This window comes from Salmo trutta, chromosome 19, assembly GCF_901001165.1.
Source record: "Salmo trutta chromosome 19, fSalTru1.1, whole genome shotgun sequence".
Taxonomy (NCBI): domain Eukaryota; kingdom Metazoa; phylum Chordata; class Actinopteri; order Salmoniformes; family Salmonidae; genus Salmo; species Salmo trutta.
Genome location: NC_042975.1, coordinates 38,699,985 through 38,716,914, shown reverse-complemented (window position 1 = coordinate 38,716,914; position 16,930 = coordinate 38,699,985). Strand labels below are relative to the sequence as shown.

General features: G+C 42.5%; 1 protein-coding gene across 3 annotated transcripts; it reads left to right on the top strand.

The window, feature by feature from the left end:
- The first annotated feature begins 339 nt into the window (after window positions 1-339).
- Window positions 340-15,793, top strand: LOC115154552 (zinc finger MYM-type protein 3). 3 transcript variants are annotated; one of them, XM_029700868.1, is made up of 25 exons: window positions 340-434; window positions 1,043-1,919; window positions 2,206-2,276; window positions 2,359-2,419; window positions 2,536-2,920; window positions 3,070-3,250; window positions 4,116-4,328; window positions 4,421-4,571; window positions 4,664-4,776; window positions 5,399-5,485; window positions 5,635-5,785; window positions 5,920-6,092; window positions 6,397-6,571; window positions 6,769-6,818; window positions 7,013-7,169; window positions 7,372-7,487; window positions 8,441-8,588; window positions 8,700-8,849; window positions 8,975-9,075; window positions 10,532-10,679; window positions 10,853-10,992; window positions 11,174-11,279; window positions 11,374-11,631; window positions 13,310-13,424; window positions 14,680-15,793. In XM_029700868.1, exons 2-25 carry the CDS (start codon window positions 1,052-1,054, stop codon window positions 14,864-14,866), a joined length of 4,305 nt encoding a protein of 1,434 aa, XP_029556728.1. In that variant the 5' UTR covers window positions 340-434; window positions 1,043-1,051; the 3' UTR covers window positions 14,867-15,793. The 3 variants fall into 3 exon arrangements, with proteins under 3 accessions (XP_029556728.1, XP_029556726.1, XP_029556727.1); XM_029700866.1 differs by having other exon boundaries at window positions 8,441-8,612; XM_029700867.1 differs by lacking the exon at window positions 340-434 and adding an exon at window positions 779-884 and having other exon boundaries at window positions 8,441-8,612.
- The last annotated feature ends 1,137 nt before the right edge of the window (window positions 15,794-16,930 follow it).

Below are 16,930 nucleotides of genomic sequence, written 5' to 3'. Positions count from 1 at the left end.
ATGTAAATGGTTTGTGTCTGGAGTGCATGGTTAATGAAATGATGAAGCATGTGCTGTTGAATTGTAAGTACGTGGAAGAAAGACAAAGATTGATAAGGGTCATTGAGGTTGGACTGAGGGGTTGGAAGGGATTTGGGTGATGGGGGAGGGTTTGTTAGAAGTTAGTAGGGCTCTTTATTATTTTCTTAGTAGTACAGGATTAGGTATTATTTAATTTTAATGTATGTTTTATTTTATTCTAAAGGCTGTAACCTGTGATTGACCACACACTCCAGTACAGTAGGTGGCGGCATGCACCTCTAACGTTTGTTTTCAGGCCGCCATAGTAGAAGAAGTTGTAGCTTGAAACTAGCCAATAAGGCACGCACGCTAGACCGCAGTTTGGTGGCGCTTGCATGCAACATTTTAGCTACAGTAACATTTAATATTTTCAGGTAAATTCATCATATATTGTTGAAGTCTATAATTATTTGTTTAACCATTATTAGTATATTGTAATACAGTTATTATATTGTAATTAGCCAGCTAGTGAATTAGTTTGACGGCTAGATTGCGTAAGGAAACGTTAGCTTCGTAACGTTAGCAGATAGCCTATTATAAGCTAGCTAACTTTAGCCAGTACCGGTCTCTTTGCAGAGTCATAAACATACGCCTCCCTTGCGAGTAGCAAGCTATGTCTACTGTATTGCTAGCATTGAGATGCATTATGTGTAGCAAGTAATGGCCTAACATGTAGCTAGATAGATTTCCAGGTAGCCAGCTTGCTAACTAGCATTCTAAATTACAGAAATGGAGACGCCGCCAGGTGAGGCGCGCCAAAAGGCAGCAACATTGATATGGGTGGAACTAGCTAGTAGTGAACTTTAGTTAGCAAATGTACTTAGGTAAGTAGATGCATTCACTGGTGGGACCTCATTGTCAAGAATAGAGGAGCCACAATAAACTACTTATGGCTGTAATTTTATCCAGCGACCACCACATTTGATTGACATGACATCTGAGACTGAAATCAAACCATTGTGTTTTTGTTTTCTTTATGTAGGTGCAGAGTATGGAACCCTCAGAGCATCCAGAAACCTCTGGCTCTTTTCAGATGGCCAATGAGAATGTGCACCTAGACCTTCTATCCACACAGACTGATATGAACCTGTTTTCTGGGCACACCAATATGGGCCTGCTGCCTGCTCAGACTGATGTAGACCTACTGTCTACACAGAGTGATATGGACCTACAGACTGATATGGAGGTGACCTACTCAAGCTCACAGGGAACAGAGGGACAAAGTGGGCAGCAGCAGAACCTTGATGAGCTGACAACCTTTCTCACCCAATCTGAAAGAGAGAGGCAGAAAACTCAGGACAGCCTGAGCATCCTGGGGGACCCAGACTCATTGGAACTGTCCAAAGCCCAGGTGGAGGAGTTTTACAGTCGCACAGTCCTTCCCGGGCCCTCAGACCTTCCCGGGCCCTCAGACCTTCCCGGGCCCTCAGACCTTCCCGAACCTTCAGGCCCAGCTACAGGCCTCAGTCAGGATGAGTGGAGCGGTCAGGGCCACACAGAAGCCTGGCCAGAAATGGGCGCTGAGCCAGGGACAGACAGGCTGGAGGTCACAGAGGGAACTCAGACTGTAACTGGGACACCGATGCCAGAGACGGGAGAGGAGCGAATGGACATAGTACTGGAAGATCCCTCTGCACCTTCTCAAGATGACGTTGATCCAAATATGCCTTCTATAGTCAGTGTAGAGGGTTCACACTCTGAGGATGGTCCAGGCAAAGAGGAAGCCTTGTCATTCTTTGGATTGGTGCCAAAGGTAGAAGACACAGGCACAGCAGAGAAAAAGAATGAGAGAGAACAACCAGTGAGGGGCAGTATGTCCCCACTATCATCCTGGGCCCAGCCATTGACACCAGGTGAAGGTATGTGTACTAGTAAGGAACATTTGTTTGTAAGATCTTTCTCCTTCCTAGTACTTTATTATTATTACTTTATTACTCTTGTCTCAATGTCACACATAGAAGTCTCAGTGCCACAGAAATAGTTGGAGAATTATAAAGTGAAATGTAAAACTTAATTTAGGTTACATTACATGTTTTTGAGAAATAATTTGCAATCACTTCTTCAAATAGCCATCACAGTTCACATACAGCTGGGATATATATGTCATGAACAGCCTTTAGTTACTGATGATTGTGTTTGTTTCAGCTGAGGAACAACCTGAAACTGAGGTCGCCATTGAAGATCCAAAAGTTTCTCAAAGTGGTCAAAATACTACGGTACAAAAACTACTTCCCATTCATTGCAGACATTTTCTTTAAAAGTAAGTGAATTAACCTTATTTACTCTGATTTATTGTAGGGGAGAAAGAGAGGCCGTCCTCGTCGTGGAGAAGTGAGGAAAAACATTACGTCTGATGGAGGTTAAACATCACTACTTCACAAGCTGCTTATGTTTAGTCTCAATAACTCATTATGTATGACTATTTGTCTATTTATGATTATCATGTTTCCCTAAATGCATTGTCTCCTGCTGCAGACCAGCTAACAGACAGCGACTCTGACGATACAGCTGACGATCCGAGGGACACAGACTTTGACCCTGCACGGTCAGGCCTCCGACGCTCCACCAGGGCCTCCCAAAGGAGTCACAACACCCTGTCCCCCCGGCTCATTGCTCCCAAGCCGTCTGGCCCTGCCTCTACCCCTGGGTACACCCAAAGGTCTGGAGGACCCCCTCCACCCCGACTGCCACCCCCTCGCCAGCCTACTAGAGTCCTCTGTGCCAACTGCAGTGGAATGCTGCAGAGTGGACAGACAGCCTACCAGCGCAGGGGTCAGCCTCAGCTCTTCTGCAGCTCCACCTGCCTTAACTCCTTTGGCAAGAAAGCTCCCAAGAAAAAGCCCTGTGCTTTCTGTAAAAGGTAAGCTTCTCAGTAGATATTCAGTGAATGTATTTTTAGCTTCTCTTTCCAGTAAGTACAGTGGATCCATAACCAATTCCTCATGTTTCACAGTAAAGTAAGTGTAAACCTTGTACATTGTTTTGATCTCAACAAAATGTATCTTTTAGGGACATGGGGAATAGTAAGGACACCATGCTTGCACAGGTTGGCCAGTCACAATCCTTCCAAGAATTCTGCAACAACACTTGTCTTTCCCTGTTTGAGGCCCGGCTGGAGAAGGGTCTGAAACAGCCCCTCAAACCAAGTACCCCTGGCCAAAGATGCAGTGTGTGCAACCACATGCGTGAGGTACCAAAGCTTTGACCATAACATTTTGAATGATCTGCTCCCAACCAATTTGGCTTCATGTTGAACACATTAATGGCAGGGAGTCTCAGTAGGAGGGAACTCCAGTAGACAGTAGGATAATGATTTAACACAGGATGACTACACTTCCACAATGCCTTTGATTTGAAAATGCAGTAGGCTTTTTTTGTGTGTACATTATATTGAACCATACTTTATATTGAAGCTATTCTAAAGACTGCAGCTTCTACTCTTGCAACAATTTATCGAAAAGCTGGCACCAGCCTTACCTATTCTGGTTTGTTTCCCCCCCACCATCTGTTAGTCATTTGTAAATTAGTACAATAAAATGTATTCAAAATAAGTAAGCACTTTTTAATGCCAAGCGCTGCAAAACCACACAATGATGTGATTATGGTATACATTCTTTAAAGTTGCCTTTTGTGTTAGAAATACTGGTTAGAGATCTGATCTGCACGCTTCAATCCGAGCTCAGTCTATCTAGGGCGGGCCACCAACCACCTGTGTTGATGTGAAGTATTTGTCAAAATATGGGCTTTTCCCAGAAGTGACCATAAAGAATACCTAAACACATTTCACTGTCTTAGTGTTGATCATTTCTTAATTGAAAACCGACTTGTATGTTTCTAACTAGATGTATTGCATGCTGTGATTTATAGAGGAGGGAATTCTGTAATTTGTGCTGCTGTGGGGCTTCGTATGCTATGAGCATGCACCAGAATAAATCATAGCCAGCTACAAGATTTTGGTGGGCTGATTTAAACACCAAGGGAAGTGATATTTTAAGTTAGATTTGATTGAAATGATCTCTGAGCCTGTCCTACATTTCTTCACTCTCCTGCCTCAGATCAACCATGAGGTAACCATGGGCAATGTGATTCACCTCATGTGCAGTGATGCCTGTTTCAACCGTTTCCGGGCCACCAAGGGCCTGAAGACCAGCTGCTGTGACGCCTGTGGCACCTACATCAACACCTTCACCTCCCGGCCCGAGTACCTACTGCATGAGGGCCAACAGAGGAGGTTCTGTAACTCCTCCTGTCTCAGACTCTATAAGATGGTGGGTGAAGGAATGTACTATAGGCATATTTCTACCTGAAAATGATATGGTGTTGATCTCAATGGCTGCTGTGTGTTGTCTTTTGATTTCAGAAAAACACTAAGGTGCTCTCGTGCCAGTGGTGTAGGACTCTGTGTAAGATCTTTGACATGCTGTCTAAAGTGGATCAGTATGGCAAGACCAAACACTTCTGTTCTTTGTGCTGTATCGCTTCACATAAAGTGAAAACTTCTGGGGACACAGGTACATTCTACTCTTCTTGGCTTGTTTACACAATCTGAATGGTGTGATGTCTGACTGAATTAGTCTTCATTATTACTAATCTTCTTTTCCAGTTCCCAGTGAAGCTTGCTGTTTCTGCAAAAGAAGCCCCTCTGAACCGTACTACTGTAAAGCAAATGAGACCATTTACGTCTTCTGTAGCCCTAGCTGTTGGAGCACATTTCAGGTAGGATAGCCCCATACCCTGAATAGAGTTGAGACAAAATAACAGTCTACATTTGCATCATCCAATGTTTAGTCATGTCTAATCTAAGTATGTTTTTTGCATTAAAACATGTCTGCCAGATGCTTATACAACATTTTGTTGTTTTATGTGGATTTCTTTTAAACGTACATTTTTATGCCTCAGTTGTTCAATAAAAAAAATCATTCAAAGGAGATTTTTGGTGAAGGATTCTGAAAGTGATTAAAAAGAACGGCTAATATTTACAGTGTGATGTACAGGCTTGGCCGTAGGTGCCTGTAAACAGAAAAATGCTAGTTAAAATGCACACCAAGCGGCTGCAGTGGGGAGCTCCGCCTCACTTCTGGAGCCCATTAAAATAAAAGCTCATCTTAAAGCGCTTTCATGTGGAGAGGGTCACCTTTTGAAAGCTTTCACCTTTATTCTACCTAAAAACCTATGAATTAGGGCTTGTTTTGTTCTTGCAAAACCTCTGAGAGATTCTTGAGTCTGTCTTTGATACTAGTCCTGTGATGTTGTTTTGTTTGCCTTTGCTAAAATGCTTTGCTGCTCATTTTCTTGTTTAATCCCCAATTTAACAAATATGCTCACTGCTTCTTCACAGCGCAACAGTCCCAATGGAGACCTCTACTTCAACTGTGTCTCCTGTCATAACATGTTCAATGGGAAACCAGAAATCTTAGATTGGCAGGTAATTCCTTGTACATGCGTGTTTTTATTAATTTACTAGTCTCAACATTGTGGCAAAAATGTGTCTTACAGCTGGTTTAGTGGACACTTATTTTATCAAGACTACTCAAATAAAAAGTACATGCACCATTCTATTTCATCTGCTTTCAGGACTCAATATATCAGTTTTGCTGTAAGGAGTGCTGTGAGGACTACAAGCGCCTGAATGGTGTGGTTTCTGTGTGTGAGCACTGCAAGCAAGAGAAACCTCTGCATGAGAAGATAAAGTTCTCTGGGGTGGAGAAGGCATTCTGCAGTGACGGTTAGGATAATGCATGTGTTTCTGTGTGCATTTGTAGATTTAATAGATTGTTGGTTTACATGGAAACACTTTCCTATGTGTCTAGGCAGAGACTTATAAGTGTTTTGTCTCTTTATTTTATTTTTTTTACCAAGGTTGCATACTACTATACAAGCAAGACTTTGCTAAACAACTGGGCCTGTGCTGTATAACTTGTACATACTGTTCTCAGACCTGCTCACGGGCGGTCACAGAGGAACGGGATGGCAACACGTGGGACTTCTGCAGCGAAGATTGTAAAAGCAAATACTTCCTGTGGTCCCTGAAAGTATGTATAATCAATCACAATGCCATATAACCGGCCCTGATAAGTTGTAGATGCCTGCTTGTACACGGGCTGCGTTCAGTTCACTCTGTCACTGTACATAGTACATTTGTATGTGGTATTCTAGACTTGATATAGGAATGGTAGCTTTGGAATGCAAACTGGCAGAATATGTTCATGCATGGGAAAAAATGAATCAGAAGAATATGCATGATATGCGATCAAATTGTGTGAGCAGTGTCCTCTTTTAACATGCTACAGTGTGTGCTGTATGTATGGGTGTTCTGAGCCGTGTCTGTTCTCCTAGGAAGCAAAGTGCCATGCCTGCAAGCGTCAGGGGCAGCTCCTGGAGACCATCCACTGGAGGGGAGAGATCAAACACTACTGTGATGAGCCGTGCCTCCTGCTCTTTTACAGCCAACAGAACCAGCCCAACCTAGACACCAAGCAGGGCCCTGAGAGCCTGCTCAACAGTGCTACATGTACACAAACGCGTGCACACACAACACACACACTATTTTTCATAAACCCAATCCATACATGGGAATGATTTTTATAAGTACACTTTGTAATTGTTTGGTGTTACAAAATTACAGTGAATGCCTTTGTGAAATTGTAAACATGTGTTCGTCTCTCAGTAATTGGCTATTAAAATTCTATATGTTTACTGGGCTTACAGGTAATTCCCCAGATTCTACGCCTCCCCCTGCTGCTACAAAGACAAGTGAAGTAAGTGTGCTTTTTGACTCGATGCTCCAAAAGGTGGTGGGGGGGAAATGCCACCAAAAGAGAACTAAATGCATTTAATCATGGCTTTCACCACCCCACATTTATTTTGCTTGAAAAAAAACGTAGCTTAATTTCAGTCAAATCTGAGCGACCGTCCCTATTCTGATATTTTTTTTAAATGTTTGTTATTTTAGGCCACAGGAAGAGTACTGACAAGAACTGTAGCCAAGTCTGCTCCTCCCGTCACTCCACTTATCTCCCAAAGGAACAAATCCTCCATGTGTAAACCCATGATGACTACTACCGGTGTCACATGTAAACCTGAGATGAAGTCCCAGAGTTCCCAGACAGGTAATGGTTAACAAAAACCCATGTCTCTCTCTATGGGACTCACTGATTTAGTCTTATACTGTATTTAATATTATACTATTTATACAAAATATCCCTATTCATATAGTAAGAGCTTTTTTGTTAAATCAGGCCTACAACAATTATAATTAGCAATGGCAAAAACACAGCTTCATGGTTTTCATAAATTGTCTGTCTGTTTCAGATGATTTCTTGCAGTCTCCACCTGCGATGTTGCCAGTCCCTGTGCCTGTGTTTGTTCCTGTGCCTTTGAATATGTACTGTCAATACACTCCCATAACAATGGCCCTGCCTCTGCCGGTGAGTTGGTTTTGTCTAGGTCCTGTTGAGTATTGTGCAAAATTGACTCTAGGGTTATCGTCATTCATTTAGAGTCTAGACAAGAGTAACTCTTTGTATCCACCCAAATTTGTTCGATATGGATGCCTGCACACTAGTGCTGAGCGATTTAAGGTCGGTTCAGTTTCTGTTCGATTATTAACAAATAATCACGGGTTTCAATTATAATATTTTTAAAAACATTAAATGCACTATGCATTATGTGTGTTGAATGCTGTAACACAATAAATAAAACAAGTCACATTATGGTAGTGACTGCCCATTACTGAGTATCACTTATTAACAATTTATTCACATTACTTTAATAAAATGTTTCACTTGTGTATATTTCAACTGTTTTATTTGATTACTTTATTTTTATATCTCATCTCTGTAGAGCTGCTGCCTATGCTGTCTGACAAAATCACTATTTAAGTAGTTCAAAGTAATTGACTTTTATGACTGCTGAATACCAACTATCAATCACTTAGATAATGTATGTTCACGTTGAGATACCTCATGAAGCAACTGCTCTCGGTCGCCCATTCTTCTCTCTGTTATGTAGCAGGCGTAAAAGAGAAGCAGACCGGCCAAGTAGGCGCATAATGGATTATGGTCAATGTAGTTAATTACAACGTTTTCTGCTCTAAACTATGTAGAATATTAGCCTGTTGGAAACTACAACTCCCTACTGCATCGCACAGTTTGGGCTTGGATCTGATTTATCTCTAGAGGAACTGTGAACTGAGCTCACACAAAAAAAAAAGAACTAAATGGAATTCTAATAATTTAATTGAGTCGGTCAATTAGTTGTTTAAAAACCGAAAAAATAAATGCAATTCCGGTTAATCGCTCAGCACTACTGCAATAGTGTATAGTTCTCTAGAGTGACTGCCCTATTTGTCTGCTTATTGTTTTGCTCCTTATTCTCTTAGCTCCCAGTCCCCATGTTCCTACCTGTCACACTGGATCATATCGATAAGCTTGTGGAATATATAAAAGAGCTGAAACTCCAGATCCCGTCTGATCCACTGGAGGCTGACATTCTGGCCATGGCAGACATGATAGCAGAGGAGAATAAAGGCAAGGGCTCCTCTGATCTGTCTGGTAATGCTCCTGCACTTATTCTTCTTAGTCAACTCGCTATTGCTGTTCTATATAGAATCATAATTTTATGATTGTGTTTATCTGTAGATCTGGACAGTGATCAGAAAGCAGGCCCGTTGCTGAAGGACTACAGCTTATTTGAGTCTTCATCCCAAGATGACATCCTCTCCATGGCCGTCGATATGGATGATGTACTGACTGAGCCAGGTCAAGACCCAGTAGATGAGCTCACCAAAGGTGATATGAAAGGTGGAATTTGCTTTGCAGTCTGCGATGTGTAAACTTTCACTGTAATTTCACACATACTCTCAACAACGGGATGTCTGAGATATATATTTTGTCATTTAATTTGTGCTCTTTAGCTTCCCTGGACCTGAACCCAAATGTTGATTTTCTCTTTGACTGTGGGATGCCGCCTCATGCTACTTCACCAGAGCAGAGCTCCAACGTCGCTGTTCAGAAGGTATAATAAACACAGCCTGTCCCATAGGCAGGACTTTGATTATCCTCTCCCTAATTGACAAACCTTTAGTTTTGGCAGTCTTTCATTAAACCTAACTTTGACTGTAATTTTGTATTGCATTAAATAGTGTCAGAAAAGAGTTGATTCTCGACTTATGTGAGAGAGACAGAGGAATCACATGGTATGCTGGAAATCTGAAAATAGCTGGCACAAACATGATAAATGACTTGGTGTCAGACTTACCGGAGACCAGTGGTCATGTTCTACGTTCTTAGACAGGTGCACCAGGGTCCCAAAGGTGAAATGGTTGTTGAAAAGCAAATCTATCCCTGGCGGCAAGCAGGCAGGCATGATCCCAAACACGCGGCTCATGTAACAGTCACCAAACCTGCAAGATGGACTGCTTACCAATGGACAGTCTTTGGAAATTTTCAAGAGTATTTGACATATTTACTGAAAAATGTTGACTTACTGTTTCTTGAGTTTTGGTGGTCTCTTAGACCAGACAACGTCTTAATAATTGTTGCAAATATTGAAGAATATATTAGGTACAGTTTATTAGGGACACCATCCCGTTCATGAAAATGGTTCGCTCCTACAGATTGTGAGTCACGTGGCCGTGGCTTAATAAATAAAGCAGGCATTGAGGCATTCAGTTAGTGTTCGATTGAAAACGAGTGACCAAAGCGGCTTTGTGCGTGGTATGATCGTCGGTGCCAGTCGTGCAGGTTTTAGTGTCTCAGAAAAGGCCAGCCTCCTGAGCTTTTCACGCGCCAAACAAAAAACATCCAGTCAGCGGCGGTCCTGTGGTCGAAAACAGCTTGGTGATGAGAGGTGTCGAAGGAGAATAGCTAGAATTGTGTAAGCTAACAGGTGGGCCACAAACAGGCAAATAACGGTGCAGTACAACAGTGGTGTGCAGAACGGAATCTCGGAACGCACAACTCGTCAATCCTTGTCATGGATGGGCTATTGCAACAGATGACCACACAGGGTTCCACTCCAATCAGCTAAAAACAAGACGCGTCGGCTCCAGTGGGCACATGATCACAAACACTGGACAATTGAGTGGAAAAACATGTCAAGTCAGACCAATCTCGTTTCCTGTTGTGTCACGCTGATGGCAGTCAGGATTAGGCGTAAGCAGCATGACACCGCAGGATGGGGCCCATGGACTCAACGGTACAGGCTGGTTGTGTAATGGTGTGAGGAATGTTTTCCTGGCACATGTTAGGTCTCTTGATACCAATTGAGCAACGTTTCCATGCCCCGAAGAATTCAGACTGTTATGGAGGCAAAGGGGTGTCTGACCCGATACTAAATGAGTGTACCTAATAAACTGGACGCTGAATGTATGTAATAATGCACTCTAAAGAAAATATAAATAACTAACTACAGTAATTATCCCTTAACAGGTCATAGCACTGTGATGTCTAATATAGGCTTTGTGTCACAGGGTCCCAAGCGTCAGGCTATGCCAGAGATGACCTTACATGATCCCCTGGACAGTCAGCCTCTTGGTGCTGGCTTGAACAGCTCCCTTGGGGTCAAAGCCTGGAGGTCATGGTCCCAAAGCAAGCACTCAGACGCTGATGACAGAAAACGTAAGACGTTTCAGCTGTAGTCTGAAAGCTGAGTTAATAGATACCTCTTAACTGGTAGATAGCTCTTTGATGGCTCTGCTGTGAGTTTGATTGATCTCCAATGAATAAAACGGGCGGTAACGTTTCAATGTAATCCTGACGAAAGCACCTTTTTAAATGTTTCTCCTATACAGAGAAACCATTAGACCTTCTGTTGTGTAGTCCTGAGGAACTGAACCATGGCTTGTCACAGTTTGTCCAAGACACTGTTCATCCCAGAGGACCGTGCTACAAGCCTGACAGCATATTTTACCTATGTCTTGGTATTCAACAGGTCAGTCCCAATGTTTCAGTCAGGTAGTTCATCTATGCAACTTGTCTAAGAATACCCTTATTCAAATCTCAAGTAATTACATTTTTTAGAGAAGGTGATTGCTAAACAAACAATGTCAATTTTGTTTATACGTTGTGTTCAACCAACACATTTGTTCACAATTGTCTTGTCTATTTTCCAGTATCTCCTCGAAAACAGCCGGATGGTGAATATATTCACAGACCAGTTATATGTCACCTTTGCCCAGGAGCTGAATAAGATTGTCAACAAATGGCTGCCATCTAACGGTGGGTTCATAATAACGTTTCTAGTTATTTTTCACACATTGTGTATGTGTTGTATTTGGGGTGTATGTAATGTATTTGTGTGTTTGGGATGCAGGTGGTCTCGTGTCTCGTGTCCTGGAGGAGCACCTGTGGGAGTGTAAACAGCTGGGTGTGTACTCACCCTTCGTCCTGCTCAACACCCTCATGTTCTTCAACACCAAGTCCTTTGGCCTGACCACCGTGGAGCAGCACCTCCAGCTCTCCTTCGCTACAGTCACGCGCCAGGCCAAGAGGAGGTCTACACCACATGGCATGGTCAAGTCATTTAGTGTCTGCTACCACCCCAAATCACATCACAAGAGAACCAGCAAAGGTGAGAGAGTTTACAATTAGTGTGGTTTCTGTGTATTATTTTGGTATAAGAAGCCTAGTAAATGAGAGGTGTCAGTATGCCTCGTAGCCCATTGAAAGATAGGCTAGTTGTCATTCCCAGTAACCGCTGAGACATCGAGTTCCTTTGAACCGTGACCCCAATCTGGGGGGGGAAGCAGGTCACCCATCTTGAGTTGTGCCACCTTTCAGCTGAATTCCAAGGGGCTGACCAGGGCTATGGTATGGAGGCACTGCAACTAGCTCAAATGTAATCTTTGAGTAGACAAGTATAGTTTAGAGTTATGAGGTCCAGTTGACTGGTAAGAATTTTGGCTATTTTCCAAAACATCCTCAAAGTAGTGTACATATAATTTGGATGTATTCCTGACCAATGTGTGGTAGACTCATTTGCTTTTATCTGCTGAGGAATGATATGGGTTGACATTTTGTCTTAAAGTAACTCTTAGAGCCTGGGTTGTTCTTATCCTTATCACTAAAGTGTGTTTTTAAAGTGCAATTAGATGGGTAATTTCCATAGGGAGAGACCACCACTCCTCAACATGGTGCTGCTGACCACAAAGAGCTTCCCCTGAAGCTAAATGAGTAAAAACAGTTGAACTGTTAAAACCCTCTGCATTGCATTGGCTTCCACCAATCAAATAACATGCTGCTAATGAGATGGACTGCTTGGAAGATAACACTGCAATGTCTGTGAAATTGGCCTTGTGACAGTTGTTTATTTAAAACATATAGGCTAGCCTAGACCCACACCTCTATCCTCCTCAGTGTTTTTATGTTTACTGGCATGTTCTGACTGAAACACAGGTTTATTTTGAACCCGGCCATCATTCTCTGCATATCAGTGTCACTAGCTAGATTCCTCAGTGGCTTTGTAGGTCAGTTTGAAATTGATCCGTTTGGCACTACTTTTGCGGTTTTATGCTGATGGACAAAATACTAATTAAAAAAAGCTTTTAGTGACATTCTGTCACCTGTTGACAGTTGTTCTATGGGTGCTTGTCTTAAATATTACAAATATGTGAGGCAGCTGTTGATGTAGGAGAAGGATGTTTGTCTCTCCCCCCGGTTGGTTCAGTCATACTGCTATTTTCAGTGTGTCTGACAGCTATTTATACCACAGAATGGAGTTCTTTTGAAGAGCTGCTCTCAGCATAGGAGGTGTACGATGGTATCTTAGAACACTGTGGTATGTGTCTTAGAACACTGTTTGCCAAGGGAAAACCAGGAAGCTTAAAGTAGCTGTGGAGCAACTCAGTCGTGCAACATGATACTAGAGAATCTGACTGAATGTCTCTAACGTGTTTTAGATGTAGCTGCACAATAAATAAAGTCCATACATCAACGTTGAATAAATCATGTGTATTTCTGACCTTAGGCAAATTCATGACATCAAAGTACCCTGGTCTTTGTAAGAAAGACCTTGTCCAGTGCAAAATAATATTCATTTTATTAACCTTTTTATAAGTATGACAGTGACATGGTTTTATAAAAAACGAAGTTATTTTCATCAGAAACCTCAACACTGATCCTCGTAACTGTCCGGCCATCCTCTTCATCAGTTTAACATAGCCCTAACTGTAACTGAAGCCAATTGTTAAACTAAAGGACCAGGGGTCAGACAGTGAAGTGAGCCTGTACTCTGTTCTGTTCACACACAGAGGTCGGCTTGGGAAAGAGGAAACGGGATGAGCCTTCTGAGCTGGAGCAACAAGAGAACCGGATGAACCCTCTCAGATGCCCCGTCAAATTCTTTGAGTTCTACCTCTCCAAATGGTAAGCAATATGGACTGTCCAGGTATGCAAAGCAGGGTTTAAAATGCCAGTTAAAGGCCTTGGACTGTCCCTGGCTGTCAAAGAGTTGGAATTTGTTTGATTCATTGACTACAATGTTCCCTCTAAGCTGCGGGTGGTCGCGCACCACCACCAGGACTGCCGTGCAGAAGAAATGAGATTGTGATTGAATCAACATTATATGCAACAAACCCCAAAAATCTAATTTTGCAAGATTGAGTCTGATTTTTGCTGTAGGCAGAGCCGGAGCGCAAAGGAGTAAAATTATATTGCGGGTTAGCCCACGAGTGTTTTTTCAATCACCCGGGAGTGAATGCACTTTTCAGATCAGAGCTGTGTATATGCGCATTTGTTGATATTCTTTGCAAGTTAGCGAGTTATTAGCCCAGTTCTAGATAAGTATAGGTCAGCACAAAACGTGTAGGCTTAGGCTATACTTCAAGCTGTCTTTGAAAGGCCAGTCAGGTAAAAAGCTTATGTCATAATTAGTGACTGTTTTATTTTGAGACAGGCTTTAATATGCAAATAAGACAATTGTCTAATTTTCTGTATGGTAGTAATAATGAATTGTATTTTGTAAAGTGGTTTCTTGCATCATACTATGCAGTTTAGTCACCTATTTGGCCCATGGTGTTAGACCAAGAAAAAAATCATTAATGTCAAGCCCTTCATAATATACTCTTTTGTCTCATGCAATGTATGCCTGCATTGAACACCACATATAGGCTACTGTAGGCTATACCGTAGAAATCAAAAGCTATTTCCATGTGAAAATATGGGATTTGCGCCATTGGTTTTGTTGGTAGGCCTACATTATGATCAAATAGCCACAATAGCCTATTGGCTACTGTAAGTGGTACAGCCTCAGTTTTTTATTTGACCTTTGTTTAACTAGGCAAGTCAGTTAAGAACAATTCTTATTTTCAATGACGGCCTAGGAACAGTGCCTTGTTCAGGGGCAGAACGACAGATTTTTACCTTGTCAGCTCGGGGATTCGATCTTGCAACCTTCTAGTCCAACGCTCTAACCACTAGGCTACCTGCCGCCTCAGTGTTCACTGTAAACGTGCCGGAAGTTGCACAAAATTCTCACAACATTCAAGATTCTGCTCACAAGACCTAAAATTTGCTCGGTGCCCCAAAACATTAGAGGGAATATTGATTGGAATGAATAAATAAAACGGTACAGTTTTCTTTTTTAGATTCACATATGGTGTCTGTCTTTGTGTTCTTACAGCTCTGATGGTGTGCGGAGCAGCTGCAGTGCATTCTACCTGCAGCCAGAGGGCACATGTATGGCCGAGAGTTCTCGCTGGTACTCTGACGTCCCCATGGACAAGGGCAGGCTGGGAATTATGCTCAACAGGATCCTGGCTGTCAAGGATGTCTATGATGAGCACCCAGCACAGGAAGACATGGACTGACAGCCGCACTGATAGATTGCACAACAAGTTTATATAGTGTACATTGCTGACATGGAAGCCGCTAGCACAAGGGATGACAAGCATAACTACAATGCATTTTTGTTCCATGTTTTTTTTCTATATCACCCCTACACAAATAGTTCAGTGAGCATCTCACCCTCCAATAGAATTACCATTATGCACTGAGTGCACAAAACATTAGGAACACCTTCCTAATATTGAGTTGCACCCCTCCCCCCACCTATGTCCCCAGAACCGCCTCAAATTGCCTGGGCATGGACTCTACAAGGTGTCGAAAGCGTTCCACGGGTATGCTGGCCCATGTTGACTCCAATGCCTCCCACAGTTGTGTCAAGTTGGCTGGATGTCTTTGGCTGGTGAACCATTCTTGGTACACACGGAAAACTGTTTGTGTGAAAAACCCAGCAGAGTTGCAGTTCTTGACACACTCAAACCGGTTGGCCTGGCACCTACTACCATAACCTGTTCAATGGCACTTCAAACTTTTCTCTTGCCCATGCACCACCAGAATGGCACATTGTCACAAGGCTTTCAAATCCTTCTTTAACCTGTCTCCTCCCCTTCATCTACACTGATTGAAGTAACAGGTGACATCTATAAGGGATCATAGACTTCACCTGGCCAGTCTAATTTTATGGAAAGAACAGGTGTTCCTAATGTTTTGTACAATTAGTGTATGTACAGAAACTTAATAGCACTGTAGTATACCACCGTCAGTTCAGGTAATCTATTTTGAATGCTCAAGTACTTTGGGCACTGTCAACGACAACTGGTTGAGACTTCTTGTCTGTTGTTCGTATTGAAAACTCATACATTTGTTTTTTTAATGACGTGTACAGAACAGCTGTATTATAGAAGTACTTTAGTTCACAAATCCATTTAATTGATACTGCATTTCACCCCCTACGCCAGCCTCACTGGATTTTGTTTCATTCAAAAGCTTAATGTTCAGATAGTGATGATATTTACGTGTTCGTTATTTAGCAGACGCTCTTATCTAGAGTGGCTTTACTGTAGTGAGTGTATACGTTCGTCTTACTTTTTTTGTACTGGTCCCCGGTGGGAATCGAACCCACAACCCTGGTGTTGCAAGCGTCATATTCTACCAACTGAGCCACATAGGACCCTATATAAGCAATCATTTTCAACTTAAACACTTTAAATCTGTGTTTACCATGTGGCCAGTGAGGGGAAAACCATTTATTGCTACCAGATGTTCACATGTACAGTATCGAGAAGCTCATAGTAATGGCCCACTTTTTACTTCATAGGTAATGTATATACACTACATGTCCAAAAGTATGTGAATACCCCTTCAAATTAGTGTATTGGGATATTTCAGCCACACTTGTTGCTGACCGGTGTATAAAATTGAGCACACCGCCATGCAATCTCCATAGACAAACATTGACTATAGAATGGCATTACTGAAGAGCTCAGTGACTTTCAACATGGCACTGTCATAGGATGCCAGCTTTCCAACAAGTCAGTTCATCAAATTTATGCCCTGCTAGAGCTGCCCCGGTCAACTGTAAGTGCTGTTATAGGGAAGTGAAAACAGCTAGGCGCAGCAACGACTCAGCCGCGAAGTGGTAGGCCACACAAGCTCACAGAACAGGACCACCGAGGGCTGAAGCATGTAAAAATAGTCTGTCCTCTGTTGCAACACTCCCTACCGAGTTCCAAACTGCCTCTGGAAGGAAAGTCGGCACAATAACTGTTTATCAGTAGCTTCATGAAATGGGTTTCCATGACCAAGCAGCTGCACACAAGCCTAAGATCACCATCTGCAATACTGAGCGTCGGCTGGAGTGATGTAAAGCTTGCGGCCATTGGACTCACCATCTGGCAGTCTGATGGACAAATCTGGGTTTGTTGGATGCCTCGAGAACGCTACCTCCCTGAATGCATAGTACTAACTGTAAACTTTGGTGGAGGAGTAAAAATGGTCTGAGGCTGTTTTTTTGTGGTTCGGACTAGGCCCCTTAGTTCCAGTGAAGGGAAATCTTAATGCTACAGCATACAATGACGTTAGAGACGATT